Here is a 15,122-nt window from a genome sequence, read left to right on the forward strand (position 1 = left end):
GTACAACAAATTTTAAAAATACAATATGAAAAAATTGAACAGCCAAAGAGATCAATTCCATTAGAGGGCCCACAGAAAAACCCACAAAAGCCCACAGAAAAACCCACCGTCACCCCTTAAGAACATTTTCTTCCTGCTTAAGTTTGGCTTTAAGAAACACCAAAGAAAGTGCGAAAGAAAAAGTCTTCTGATAGTTAAAACTTCACATAGCGTCTTTCACATGGGTATGTCACAAAATGCTTTTCTTATTCAGTAATAAGCATATAAAATTATCCAAACGTCTATGAGCCTCTATTTGGTCCCATCCTTTAAGGTCATCGCCGTATTTCCCTCACCTGTCTACACATTATTTGCATCAGTAAAAGTCACATAAGGCGGTCTCCTTTGTTCCATATTGCCACTACAAAGCAGATATATTTTCCATAAATAGCCAGGGCCCAAGCAAACTGAAGTTACCCAAGTACTTGAAGTGAAAATACAACTAAATTTTTCCAAGACTGATTTAAAACCAAATTTTGGCTTTGAAATCTAATCGTTTTCTTCGATTCTCATGATTAGAAATTACTGAAGGTCATTTGACATTACGGGGAACAGCAAGATGTAAAGTTACATGCAGGCTACTATTAGAAAAATTTCAAGAATAAAAAGATGATCTGGGCAATTTGTTTTAGTACACAATGACATGTTGTCACAAAGTTACGTTTCACAAGGAACAATAAGAAGTTATAAATTCTGCCTGAAGAGTCAGCTAATGCTCAGTATTAATTTTGTAAAAGTTGGCCAATTACAAACTCTCATGGAAGCCTCCAAAACAGGAAGCCCTAAGTGTTAAGAGTTGGAGGAACAAACCTCCTCGTCCCAGTAGAACAGTTTTACTTAGAATGGCAGAGCCATCCCATGCTGACCTGCTACAGAACCTCATTTCCCGTTAGAGTTCACTGAAGTACTAACCGAAGGAGACAAAATTGCTACGGGGAGTAAAAGGACTAAAACGAAGAAATTTTTGGTCAGGAAATTAGGAAAAGTTGAAAATATATTTAAAGTCGTTGCCAAAAAATAAAGTACTGCCTCAGCGCTTAGCTCCTCTAGAATTAAATGGTTTCAATTTATGTTTGACACCTATAGATCAATTTAAACAAACCAAGACGTTTTAGCCGCTGCCATTGTATATCACAGTACATAAGTAATATGCAACTAGACGTATCTCCCCTTTTCCATTATACTGCATTTCTTAAGGGCAAGGGGTAGGTCAAAAGCACCTTTGTATCCCCTACACTAAGCACAGTGACTGGTATACAGTAGGTGTTCAACAAGTATTTATTGAATACAGTGTTGAGTAGTGGCTTACGACATGGGAAAGAGCCCAAAGATTGTCTTCTCGTATTAGCAATAAATACTTAGGTAGAAAGCAATTTTGAAGTAAAGATACCTTCCCCACCTTCTAACCACAGACTCAAGAGTTAGACAGGACTTGAATCACTTCTCTTAAACACGTTCATAAAGCATTTTGAGAAATCAAGAGATGAAAGGCGCTATGTAAGTGCAAAATAGTATTATGCAAGACAGGTTAGCAAAGGTGCTATATTTCTATGGTGATGGAACGGTTGTGCTAGTTTGAGGTGAACACCCCCAAAGCTACTCTTCTTGATGTCAATATCAACAGAACAATGGAATTTGACAAAGATGCCATCACTTTATATAGTTTATATTCTGCTAACTACTTTCTATAAACCAGGTAACAGAAAATAAAATTAAGCCACTTATTCTACACAAACCAATACTTCATCAAAGTTCCGCATTTTACAAGTCATGTTCAAAAAACACACACAAGTTAGCATTTTGTACACAAACGTTTATTTCTCAATTAAACATTCCCTTTAAACACAAGGAATGAATTCTAAATTTTCATAAAGATGAATTAAAAATGAAATCCCTCCAGTATAGTGTGTGTAATCACTGTGTTCTTGGTCACTACTGGCGTTTACTGTTTAACATCAAAAACAAAGACGGGTTATTTAAAAATCATGCTACTGATTTCTAGCTCTTCCTCTATGACCAGTTCTACCTGATCTGCAATGTTTAAAAGTTTACATCACCAAATCGAAGCAAGTTTAAGAGGTGAAACAGCTGTGCATTAAACACAAAATAAACAATAAAGTTATAAGATATAGTCAAGTTCGTAACGAATATAGGTGTTCTTATCATCATTGTAGATTCTTGGGTAATGTGCTATGAGAGCATCCTGTGAACCAATGTAGATGGAGTTGTAAATTTTCCAATACACGTCTCTGACTTTCCGGGCCGGGTGAAACAAACCCTAGAATAATTAAAAGTTATATATTATTTCAATTTTCAGTAACATACATAACCTTAGCACAACTAACCAGAAAAACCTACAAAGATAGGATTCCAAATATTTCCCTTTAAGAAAAAAAAAACCTGACAAATGCACAAAACTGGAACAAGCAAAGACAAAATGTAATTGTTCCTCCCCCGACAAATATCCTCCCATATGGTACAAAACATCCTAGTGATAATTAGGAATAGTGACTTAATTCAACTAAGTTATTTTTTTCACTGAGTAAGCCTTTAAAAAATCTTAACCTTACCTGTAAACAATACTGCAACATTCTACATGGTCCAATAGCAACTCTCAGGCCCTCCAGGGCTCCCATAACTGCCTGAATTACATGGGGAGATGTCTCAAACACATTGGGCCATACATAGTTTAACAAGTGATTCAGTGAATCTTCACAACCAAATCCATAAACCCCAAGTGACATGTGCTGCACCACCGCACTAGCCGTCTGCCTGTGCACAAGGTCCCTGTAACAGGGTAGGGAAAAAAGCTGTTTGTTAAGATAGTCTTAGTTTTACAAATATTTTGCCTGTCTTAATTAGAAATTAAATTACAAATTCAGTGCAGTCATCTCATACCTTATGTATCTGATATAGACTACCTTTAGAATGACACCATTCTACTTGAGAACATTTAATGATTCAAACCTCACTGTGGTTCAAAAATAAGCCGTATTTCCTAATTAACCTTTGAAAGGAGTAAGAGCAAGAGTGCCATGTGCAGCGTACATTTTAGTATTCTACTAAAGACGGGATACATGACTCTTTGGTATGAATAACACTAATAACTCATTTTAAATTTTATAAACTTGACAGATTTGAAAGTAATTCAATACTGGTATGTAACAGATAACTAAAATTAAATACTTTCCCTTATAAATTTTAAAATTCACTCAAAAATGCAATTTGGGGAGAAGGACCAAAAATTTTTTCAAACCTACAGACTAAGAATTCTATCATCACCAGCATTAACTACATTTACGTTTACGACAAATCATTGAATTATTTATTCTACAATTACTCAACTGAGTACAAACATCAGATAACAAGTTGTAGTGGGTATCAAGAACAAGTTCACTCTCTGACTTCAAAGGAAGTAACAGCACCTTAAAGGTATTAAGAAAACACAATGAACTTACTAGTATCTTTGTTTCTTATTATCACTATAATAATGCTTCATCTATTACACCTCATAGCAAAGCAGTATTCTTCATTAATAAATGTCCCAAATAAAGTATTGTTTTTTCTCATTTAGTAATTTTAAATGAGTTGCACCTCAACTTAATAGTACACAGAATATAATTTCTAACGTCAAGTCACATACTTCAAAGGCCGCACTATGATGCTCAGGCACACCTCACTGAGGAATATGAGCAATCTGCTTCTAGTTTACTGGGCCCCAGGTGTCCAGGCTTTTACAGAGCACGGTTCTTATTCTGTCTCTGTCTTGCATTTACACAACTTGTGGTAACTTGCTGAGTCCTGTTAGGTCTCCCTTTTGGAAGGTCATGAATGAGTAACTTTAATCTGTACACAAAGTAACTGAACTCACTCTAAACTTGAATACCTCATCTTTCCTGAAAAATAAAGAGCCAAAACAGTCATTTCCACTCCCTGACCTTGACCCTTCCTTTACATTCTTCAGTTACTTTTGTGTTAAAGCTGTATGTCAGTCTAGACAGTTAAAGGCATTAGAAATCTGTCCAACTCAAGCAGTACTGTATCAATGGCCACTGTCTGCACAACTGGGGCCTGAAATGGGAATAGTGTGGCTATGTTCAGAAGTTCAAAAGCCTAATGGAAATCTTTGCTTCGCAACCAGTAACATAAACCTAAAAAGATCAGGTCTCTTTGCCACATCACTAAGCTCATTCTTATCACTTCCTCTATATTTGACTTTAATTTTTAAAACAAAAGTTTATCAATTACTGTTTTTCAAAATGTATTTGGTCTAAAGATATGAAAGGGGGATTAAAAAGGGGAGGGAGGGGGCACCTGGATGAGAAAATGTGGGGAACCACTATAATAGCATTTATATTATTTGAAGAGAACAGTCATGTTCAGTTTCATAAAAATCCAGGCCAGTATTCTTTAACTGCATCTTAACAAACAGATCATATAATAATTATTCCAATAAGTTCTAAAATACAGGAAGAATCATAACTATTTTCTTGCATTTAATTCAGGTCACTTACCTATCCATTAAAGCATCTTCAAGTAATGGTGTTACAGCATAAATGTAGTCCTTTCCCATTTCACCAATATATTCAAACAAGAAGGAAAGTGATTTTAACACTCCATTTTGAACATTCAGCTCAGGAACTCTGTATTCATTCATTAAGGCAGGTAGTACTGTGAAGGGTGAACACGTTTCGGCGACAATAGCTATCGCTACAGTGGTACAAACTCTGTTCTGCCTTTCCTGAACTTTGAGGTTGTTTAAAAGTGTAGCCAATACATCATGAGGGCTGGAAAAAAGCAATGTGTCAGCAAACTGTCAGATTGTAAGTCAAATTTCTTTTGGAAAGAAAAGAAAAAAGTGCAAAGGAATAAAACTTTATGGTAAATACTGGAAACTTCATAATTTTATGATAAAATATAATGCTTTAAAGTCATTTGGCATTGGCAGGACCCTGAGATCATGACCTGGGCTGAAGGCAGACACTTAAACCACTGAGCCGCCCAAGTGCCCAATAACTTCCATTTAAATTAAAATATCTTTTGAAGGGGCAACCCTCTGAGGTCCCCTCCCTCCCTTGGGAGCTTTGTACTATCACTTTGCTATCACTCAATAAACCTTGCTTTGCTGACCACCAAAAAATATATGTGTTTTTTCTTTAATAAATTATCTTTTGAAGAAAAAAATTCAATGGATTCATTTTCAAATATAATTTTTAGTCCTTAGTAAACTTCCTAATATAAAGAAGTTTAATTAAATGTTTAGAATGAATAATTATATATGAATTGATTCATATATATGAATTATATGAATTCATATGAATAATAATTAAATGTTTAGAATGAATAATAAATCTAGAGTGGTCAAAACATGGCCACTAGAGCTAGGCAGTATCCAAACTGTGGTCTCTCATGCCCCAACACACAACATCTACTTTCCTTATCTTCCCTCCCACATACCTTTATTACATCTATATTTCCTTCAAGCATTTATTTTACCACAAACTTAGAAAGACACAGGAGCTAAAGAAAAAAAAAAAAAGCACAAAAGCTGTTCACTGCAATATCTTGAATGTATCACTGCTGAAATAAATTACTGCTACCAAAAAGAGGGTGAGGATACTCCATCTAATTAATCAGACTTTTATTATGTTTTATTGCTTGAAAATATTTTCTGTTACTAAACCACATGGTATACGTGGTATCTCATTTTCTAAAATGACTATTTCTCCTAGTTTGGTTCTGACCAAGTGGAAGCAAATACAAAGATTATCTAATAGTTACAATTTCAGTTGTTTGTGAAGTCATTTTAGAAAATTATTTTTAAAACACAAAGCACTGAGGTGCCTGGGTGGCTTACTCAGGTAAGCGTCTGCCTTTGGCCTGGGTCATGGTCTCAGGGTCCTTGGATCGAGACCCATGTCAGGCTCCTTGCTCTGTTTCTCCTCCCTCTCCCCCTCTTACTGCTCATGCTGGCTCACTCTCCTTCTCAAAATAAATATAATCTTTAAAACACAAACACACACACACCACACAAAGCATTCACATGAGACTTAAATTATGCTATTTAAGAACTAGCCATAACAATTTAAACAATATCCTGAAAAAGACCAACAAAAATTTGAAATCATTCTAAAGACAGTACACTCTTTTCCTCTCTGAAAATATCTGAGGTGTGATTAAATTTTAAAACTCTCACCGGGGATGTACTGTATGGTGACTAACATAATAAAAAAATCATAAATAAATAAATAAATAAAACTCTCCACCTAGGGGGCGCCTGGGTGGCTCAGTCAGTTAAGCTTCTGACTCTTGCTTTTGGCTCATGTCATGATCTCAGGGTCATGAGATCGAGCCCCACAGCTGGTTCCACACTCAGCATGGAGTTCGCATAGGACTCTCCCTTTCCCTCTATCCCTCCCCACTGCCCTTTTGCTCTAAAAATAAATAAATCTTTAATTTAAAAAAAAAACAACCTAGAACTCTTTTAATTCAATTTGAAATTTAAGAAAACATCTCAAAAACTGAAGGTCAGTGGTTAAATGATGTGCTTTCTCAACTGTATTACTCACACTATGCCTTTACAGATTAGATTACTACTACCGAAATAGAAGCTTTTTCAACATAACAGGTTTATTACAAAGTTAAAAATACATATATAAAAGTAAGTAATACTCACCCAATGGCCTTTGCAATGTAGCCAAATGTGTTGACTGTGGCTCTACGAATAGCTTTTTTGTGAGCTTTTAAGAGTTCCAAAAGCTCAAAGCAAATCCTCATCCATTCTCTTGCAGACACATATTCAGCTCCCCTAATTTAAGAAAAAAGGGGTTTTTTTGGTGACAAGAAATTTTAGAAGGTAAACTTGCAAATTCAATTCTAAAAACATGATCACCTACTCAGTTTAAGTGTAAATAAAAATATTACTCCTCAGAAAGGATGGTTTAATCTTAAAAGTATATTGCCACCTCTCATTACCATCTAAAATAAAATTTCACTGAAAATTTCACTGGATAGTCTTACCATATATACTTATATTAGCAACACTAAGCAAATTTGCAGCAAATAAAAAGTGCCTAAATGTGAAAGCCAATACAGCTCATAAAAATGTTTAGGTAATCTGCTTACCTATCAGCAATACGTCCAACAAGATCAATACAATTCTCTTGGACTTTTTCATGCCTGTTCTTTAAGATGGGGGTGAGTCTAGGCAGGAGATCTTTAATTGGTGGAGTCATCTTATGCATACCTATTTAACAGAAGTCAACACACTATCAATAAACATTTGAACTATATCCTTGTTCATTTTACCTTTTATTAGCAATGTAATATACGCGACCAGGCGTAAATATAAACTTACAGCTACCTATGGAAAGAAAAAGTCCCAGATTCTGACCAGACTCAGAACTGTTTTTAACTTTTTATTAAAACTTCTGATTATGCATAGAAATGAAAGAAATTAGTGAAGTGATTTAAAGAATGATGGATACTCAAAAACAAAAAAAAGTTTTATCTGGTTCTGAAATGTATTTGTACACTCACATTTAAATATGGGGACAGTTTATGTTCCGGCCATACACAACAATATAAGCCAGAGGTAGACATGTAAATTAAAGCAAAATTCTCCAGAAAGGGCCCCCTTACCCTTTAACTGCAAAACAAACAGATCTCCAGTCTCCCTGCAATGCAGGGCATACTTGGATGGTATTTACACCTATGAAGAGAGAAAAAAGGAGGCAGCTGGCAGGGGCTCTTGCTCTAACTAGAATTGCTTGTTCTGATTCTCTCTCCATTGCTTTTCCCATTGATCAACAATATGGTTTAAAACTCCCTGCAAATCAGAGCCCCGCAAGTGGCCAAGTCACTGACTTTTGGCAAATAGCTATCTTCAAGTATAGAAGACAGGGCTAAGTTGGGGATTGTATGTAAATGCAATGGTTCAAAGTTCTCCTATATTGCATAAAAACCCCTTACTAAATAAAAAGAGGAAAAACTGTGGCTATCAGCCAGCCACTCTGACCTCCTGCTAGCTTATTTTGGCTCCTCTAAACCATACAGAAGTTACTTTCCCAACAGTCACGTTCAACTGCAATGAAAGATTAAACACAAGAGACCATTTGTTTGCTTCATCATAACGTCCTTAAATAATAAAATCTTGCTCTCCATACCCAAGAGCATTTGTTATATACTTGTGTCTTTACTTTGGGTTAGAAAACTGAATGGATAAAGAATTAGACATAAACAGAATGAGACAACAATTTGAAAAATTCACTTTTCTCCCTGGTTATGTTCCTGGAACATGACAGCAAACAGAAAAACCTGCCACTGTCATTTACTAATTCAAGGTTAAATATATAATATTTTGTCCTAAAACTACATTAAAACTTCTGCATTGTCTCTTCCCACCCCCAAATACATTTCAGGTGAGACACTATTTTTATTAGGATTCTCTATTCCTTTGGACTTCAAAGTTTTTTGAGTTGTAACTATTCCCACCTCTCTTATAGGCCCTAAACATGCCCTCTTTTCTCTTTTTAAAGTACAATATAAATGAGTTTTAGGAAACAAGACTTTTGTGACATCTCAAACTCACTATAATTTTTAAGTGCTTAAAAAACAAAGTATCAGAAACCAACTCCTAAATATGGTTCTATATTTTACTTTGAACAAAAAAAACAAAGTTAAAAGAACAAAACAAAAAAATTCTTACATGACCAGCAAAGTCCATACCTATTACATTTACAATGGCCTTCAGTGCTCCAAGAATGCTGCCCAATACTTCAGGGTACTCTTCACCCAAATATTCGTACAAAACAACACCCAAGTGCCCCATCAATTTTTCCTGTAATAAAAAAAAAATAACAATGTTAAAATGTTACTATTCACATGAAACTATCTGGTGAAGAAACAAGATTCTGATACAAAAGCTCACCTCTTGGCAAGTCTTCATGACAACAGCAGTTCGAGAGATCAAGTCAGCTGCCTGTTGCCTAACTTTTGCGGATTTGTTATTTAAACGCCACAAAACTGTACCACAGATCTGAGGCAAGTAAGGTTTGACTCGTTTGCCAAGAGCATTGACCACTGTGCCAAAGCCATTCAACATTACTGAGTCCTAAAAAAAGAAAAGCTCAGTTAAATTTCAGAACTACATTCACTGGAAACTAGAACTGTTTGACTGAATAGTTTAAAAACACTAATATTGTTTTAACAAAATGAAAAGTAGAAGAGTATTTCCTCATAGACAACTGGAATGAGACCATGAGCATTTTTATAATTTTAAATTCAATTACTTTTTAAGTGATAATTATTTGCTTAAAAAGTAATGTGTTTTACAAACATTAAAGTCAGCAGCAATTTGCCATAATATTTAGCATCATTACCTCTGTAGTCTGTTCTTGGAAAGCATAAAGAATACCATCAATCAGCTGTTCTTCAAGTTTATGATCAATATCTGCTGCTCCCAAGTTGCCCATAATTTTCTCAATTGTCTCCATCACCATTTTTCTGTACTGTTCAGCTTCATCTTTCAGATCATCCACAATCCTGGATATAATTTCTGCCGCACCTACTTTGTTTGCCAACTCCACGGTAGTATCAACTAACTAAAAAGAAGTAAAAAAACCCTTTAGATATATTCAGGCCAGCAAAAGCATGCTGAGAACAGTTAACTCCTATTTTGAAACTTGAAGAGAAAGGTGACCATAAAAACCATAAATGTGGATATATGTCAAAGTGATTTAAGGCAAGACTGTAGTCATGTTTTACCTAGCCAGATTAAGCATTTCATTTAACTAGACAAAGACATTAATTCCTGGTTGGGAATTTATCCTAGGATGCAATATCAAAATGGAAATCAACTGGCTGACTAAAATCCATTTCCTTTCACAACCAAGAACATACTGTGAAGTAACCAAGGCAAAAAATAATATATAACATTTATTCAAACGGACTTAAAAATTAGTTGAAAGGATTTTTGGAAATATTCTTTTTTAAAGTACGCTCCACAACCAATGTGGGGCTTGAACTTTGAGATCAAAAGTCACATGCTCTACCAACTGAGCCAGCCAGGAATCCCTTGAAAATATTTTTTACAATAAAAGTTTACCTGTCGGTAATTTCTTCTATCCAAAGCCATTCTGTGTTGCCAGAAGTGTTTAAAAAAAGGAGGAAGAATCTCTGTTTTAATGTAGTTTGCTTCTACACCATCTGTTCCACAACACTGCTTTACCACCTAAACGGTTAGAAAATAATAGTAAAACTGGCCTGGCTTAACACACAACAGTTGTTTATTTTAACATTCTTTAATATTCTCTTTGAACCATGAAACACACCCAATTTAGATGAACAAATCTGGGATAAAAATTTGGAATAATTACCTTCAGCACAATTTTCTTCATTTCTTCATCAGGAGATTGAAATTCTCGAATAAGGATTAACATCACCTCTCTAGTATAGTAGTTGGCATATTCTGCATCCATAAGAGGAATAAGATACCCAATAGCTTTTAAGAAAGCAGCCAGACCCTATTTTAAAATAAAAAATACATATACGTAATAAATTAAGATTTAAGTTGCCTTAACTTCAGTGAGTAGAAATCAAACGAAAAATAAAACGTATAGGGTGAACCTACCTTTCCTCTGTGTTGGCGGATACCCTTCCATAGAGGCTTTAACACAGAATCAAAAGATTCGATACCATATGGAGTTGCGGCTTCAGCCAAGGCAGCAATGGCCAAAGCACTAATGGTCCGAACTTTCTGTTGCTCATCCACAAGACCTAGAAAACCAAACACAGGTTATAACTAAGTGACATTTCCTAATTTCCACGACCTCATCAGTTAGTCAAACTGCAGAATCTGTTCACCTTAGACAAAATGAGGCAAAAGCCAGTATGACCCACAGCCTATAAGCAGATACTGTTACAAATCCCATTATAAACTGTATTGTGTTGATGTAGTCAAAGCCCTTCCATTCATCTCTCCAAATCAGTAGCCCAAATTTCAGGACACCTGTCCTATAAAAGACAGAGTTATATTACAACTTACCATGCTCAATGATTTCAACTAAACTTCTGAGATGTGGCAAGATGGCACAGCCCATAAGAATAGCTATCTGCTGTACAATCTTAATACCAGTGTGTCTCGCTTGCCAGGACTTCTTGCTTTTACACACAGCTTTTAAGAAGGGCAACAATGAAGGAATGCCCAGGGCAGAGGCTACAACAGCAAAAGCTCTAGCTGTTGTGTTACGGACGTACTCATCCATGTTATCTATATCAGGTCTCATGGTAGAGATCATAGTAGCCAGACCAGCAGCCTAAAAAGTCAAGAAAAAAGGACAGTCATCAGTTGATAACATTAACCCTGAACTCTTTTTCTATAATCACATAATCCCAGTGATGGATAAAAAAATTTCTTCTTTAGAAATATAATGTAAATACCTTTGCCAAATTAGAAATAATCTCTCGACCTTCCACTCTAGCATAGTAATCTTCATCAATCAACAATGGTTCAATGACCACAAGGATCTGAAAAAGAAGAAGAGCTACATTTTTACACCAATTATTAATGCCATACTCTTGTAACAAAATTAAATACATATAGAAAAAAATTTATTACGGGTCATTTATGTAATTTTTTTTTAAAGGATTTTATTTATTTGACAGAGATAGAGACAGCCAGAGAGAGAGGGAACACAAGCAGGGGGAGTGGGAAAGGAAGAAGCAGGCTCACAGCAGAGGAGCCTGATGTGGGGCTCGATCCCATAACGCCGGGATCACGCCCTGAGCCGAAGGCAGACGCTCAACCACTGTGCCACCCAGGCGCCCCCATTTATGTAATTTAAACACACAAGCCTGCAAAACATATTTTACCAGGAAATTTATAATTACTAGGAATTTGTTAATGAAGGAACAAATTAAAAATTTTAATTATGTAATTTCAAGATACATAAAGATAAATACAAAGATAAAAACTGGGGAAAACTATTAATCACACAGACTTACAGTCAATATTTTAAAAGATAATAACTTATACATCAACCTTCATTTTACAATTCTTGGCAGTATTACCACCAGCAGAAAGATGGGTCCTTAATGCTAAATGGCATGCTACAGACACACATCTTTTCTCATCCTAATGTTATACCAATAAAAGCAAATGAAAAAATATAATATGAATCCACTGTAAAAAATGACAAAAAGTTCCTTCAATATATACATTTGTATATGTGTGATGTATGCTTATGCAAAGAAATGGGTCTAAGAGGACATGTAAATTTAGTACTGGTTAACTCAGTGTCTTGCAGAGGGCTGAAAGTTCCCTTTATACTGTGAATGCATGCATCAGCTATTACTTTTTTAGAATTTTTTTTAAATTTCCCAAATATAATAAGCTGGTTTTAGAAATCCATGAATTCCTTTTATATTAAAAAACATTCAACCAGTAGAAACACTACTTGAGAACAACAAACCTTGTGCACATACGGTCGAACTAAGTCATCAAGTTTGTATAATATTCGATCAATAACTTTCACAAGTAAATGACGCTCTTGATCCTCAAGTGTAGGAGACATCAGGAGAGGAAGAATCTGATTAAATAAAGGACCAGCTCCAAATTCACGAGCTTTATCAGTAATCTGACGCAATGCGGCCTGGGGGGAGAGGGGAAGAGTAAAAGGTCTGTCCCTTTATAATTAAAAGCATTTTGAATGAGCAAATTACTCCATGATTTTCTATAACTTAGTATTTTTAACGTTAAACTCACAGACATCTTACACAGAATAGCATGAGTGCATTCCCCTCAAATTACTCTGAAGTTTGAACTCCTGTGACTGAAGTTCAATGTTTTCAGTTAATTCAAAAAAGGGTAATTTAGTAAAATAATGGAGACACAAGGTATAATAGAAAACTCCTTAGCTTCCGCTAAAGCAATGCCCATCTTCAAATTACATATGCTATTAATGTAATTCCTCACATAATTTCACTAATTACCTTAGTGTCTTCAGCATGTTTTAAAGGCCCTGAGAACAAAAAGGAGAATCTCATTTTTCAACATCCTTATTAGCATAAAATTGTCTGATTAAAAAGCTAAATCCCTCATACTACACACCTTTCTCTATCTTACACTATGCCCTTGGTAAGGAGATTAATTGTAAATTTCTAAACATAAAATTATAGTGAACCTGATGATTTGGTGAACTGGTACTTACCTTTCTCATTGGAGGTGTTCCATTCTTAATTTTTAAAAGCAGCTTCATTATTTTTCTCTCTTTTTGCTCTTCTGGACTAAGTGTTGATTCATCAACATCAACCTAATAGTAAAAAGAAAGAAAATACAAAGGTAGATTAAAACACTGCAATTTCCAAGTCCTAAATAAAAAGCAGTATTTTAGTTCTGTTATTACTACTCACCAAAAGTTTATCAAAGTACTGAATATCATCGGGTTTTAAAAATGGAAGATTTCCAGATGGTTGGTCATTAACACTTTTCATAGTTCTATCTTCAGTTTGCATGTGGAAACCAGTCATGCCGCCCAAAGGTGTTGGAGTTGCTGTCAGCTTTCGAGCTGGAGTTCGAATAGGAACATAACCAGCTGGAGGGGGAAGTACCTAGTACAGTTAAAAGACAGTTTAGGATTTTCTTGACTTTATAAAAAGAAGTTTCGTTACATAGTAACATAATGAATAATATTTGCACTTAAAACATCTTACAGTTTATTAGCTAGAAGCTTTCTGCTTGGAAACAAGAATTAACATTGATCCCATCTTTCTATCTTATGTTTAAAATCTGTATGACAACAAGTCTTATTTCTCATCTGCTAATTAAAATATAAATTAAGAATATTAGGAATATGGGAAAATGAAATACCTGAAGCAGGCTTATAAAATTCTGATCACTTTCAAACATTAACCTATATAAACATGTTGATGAGCCGATAGGTCATAAATGGAAGTAAGCTTACAAAGTACACATAATAAAGGGTTCATTTTAATAAAATGAAAAACCATTCACATAAATATCTGCACTTTTGTAAAAGCAAAGAATCTTAATATTCAAGTCATCTGACAAAAATGAGTTAAGTGTATAAAACTAAATGCATAAAAACCGAAAGTAAAATACTTATCAAAGCCCTATAAAATACACCATTTGATTAAACCAAAACCTTCACCTAAGATTCACTAAGATTTTTCTCTCCTACTGGTATTAAGGAAATTAATGACTGCAATTGAGAAGACACTTAGGCAGTCAACAGTAAGTTGCACAATGTCTACTCCCACAGCATTATGTGGAGGTTTTAAGAAGTTTAAAGCAGAAATTCGTGCACACTTAAAACACTCTAACAGAAACCTAACAAGGGGAAAAACATACATATACAAACTCTTAAAAAGCAGCAGGCACTGGCAATATAAGGCTCTGTAAAGGCCATCTAGATGTCTTAGGTTCCAGCTATATGACCACAGACTACCTTCAGACGAGCAAACGGGTCTTGAGTCCCAGGTACTTAGAAAATTTTGTAATTCAAAGTAAACTTCAAGTTGATATGGTAAAGAGAATATTCTTTCTGTTTATTTGCAACCCAGAAACTTAAATACACAAAATCTTGTGAGGCACAAAGTAAAGTAACTATGATCTAATGTTAACTTAATCCTGGGACTGTTGATAAACTAAAGCAGCAAGCTATTCCATACCACCAAGGCAGCAGTTCTCAAAGTATGGTCCTAGAAGTCCTTGAAATTTCTCACCTTCCAAAAGTAATAAAAGCTTCATGTCATTCATTTTTTCATCTCTATTACTTTTTGGAACTGAAATATACTTGGAAATAGCTAAAAGAATGGAATAGCAGTAGTAAATTTGGGTAAGGCCAATACAAACTTGACCAATTAATTTCTTCAAAAAACATTTAAATAAAATTCACATCCTAAATATCACCACACTGATACTTGTTATTACCTTATATCCCTCTGGGAACATAGCATCTAATTCTTCATCAGAAAGTGGGCGGTTTCTCTCATCAATTTCTCTTTCCCACCGCCAAGCCTGAAGCTGTTCAGGAGTCATACTCATTATGTGACCTACCAAAAGA

The 15,122-nt window shown here is 35.0% G+C and overlaps 1 protein-coding gene across 1 annotated transcript in view; it reads right to left on the reverse strand.

The window, feature by feature from the left end:
• Nucleotides 1-1,831: 1,831 nt before the first annotated feature.
• SF3B1 (splicing factor 3b subunit 1) overlaps nucleotides 1,832-15,122 on the reverse strand; it is a 34,470-nt gene continuing 21,179 nt past the window's right edge. The window contains 17 exon segments of the mRNA XM_002920027.4: nucleotides 1,832-2,317; nucleotides 2,610-2,826; nucleotides 4,554-4,826; nucleotides 6,716-6,847; nucleotides 7,165-7,285; nucleotides 8,767-8,878; nucleotides 8,969-9,151; nucleotides 9,420-9,641; nucleotides 10,145-10,270; nucleotides 10,416-10,562; nucleotides 10,670-10,815; nucleotides 11,084-11,354; nucleotides 11,479-11,565; nucleotides 12,510-12,689; nucleotides 13,248-13,349; nucleotides 13,450-13,647; nucleotides 14,990-15,111. Of these exon segments, the coding sequence (XP_002920073.2) occupies nucleotides 2,159-2,317; nucleotides 2,610-2,826; nucleotides 4,554-4,826; nucleotides 6,716-6,847; nucleotides 7,165-7,285; nucleotides 8,767-8,878; nucleotides 8,969-9,151; nucleotides 9,420-9,641; nucleotides 10,145-10,270; nucleotides 10,416-10,562; nucleotides 10,670-10,815; nucleotides 11,084-11,354; nucleotides 11,479-11,565; nucleotides 12,510-12,689; nucleotides 13,248-13,349; nucleotides 13,450-13,647; nucleotides 14,990-15,111 (2,798 nt within the window). The 3' untranslated portion in view covers nucleotides 1,832-2,158.

This window comes from Ailuropoda melanoleuca, chromosome 2 (assembly GCF_002007445.2).
Source record: "Ailuropoda melanoleuca isolate Jingjing chromosome 2, ASM200744v2, whole genome shotgun sequence".
NCBI lineage: Eukaryota > Metazoa > Chordata > Mammalia > Carnivora > Ursidae > Ailuropoda > Ailuropoda melanoleuca.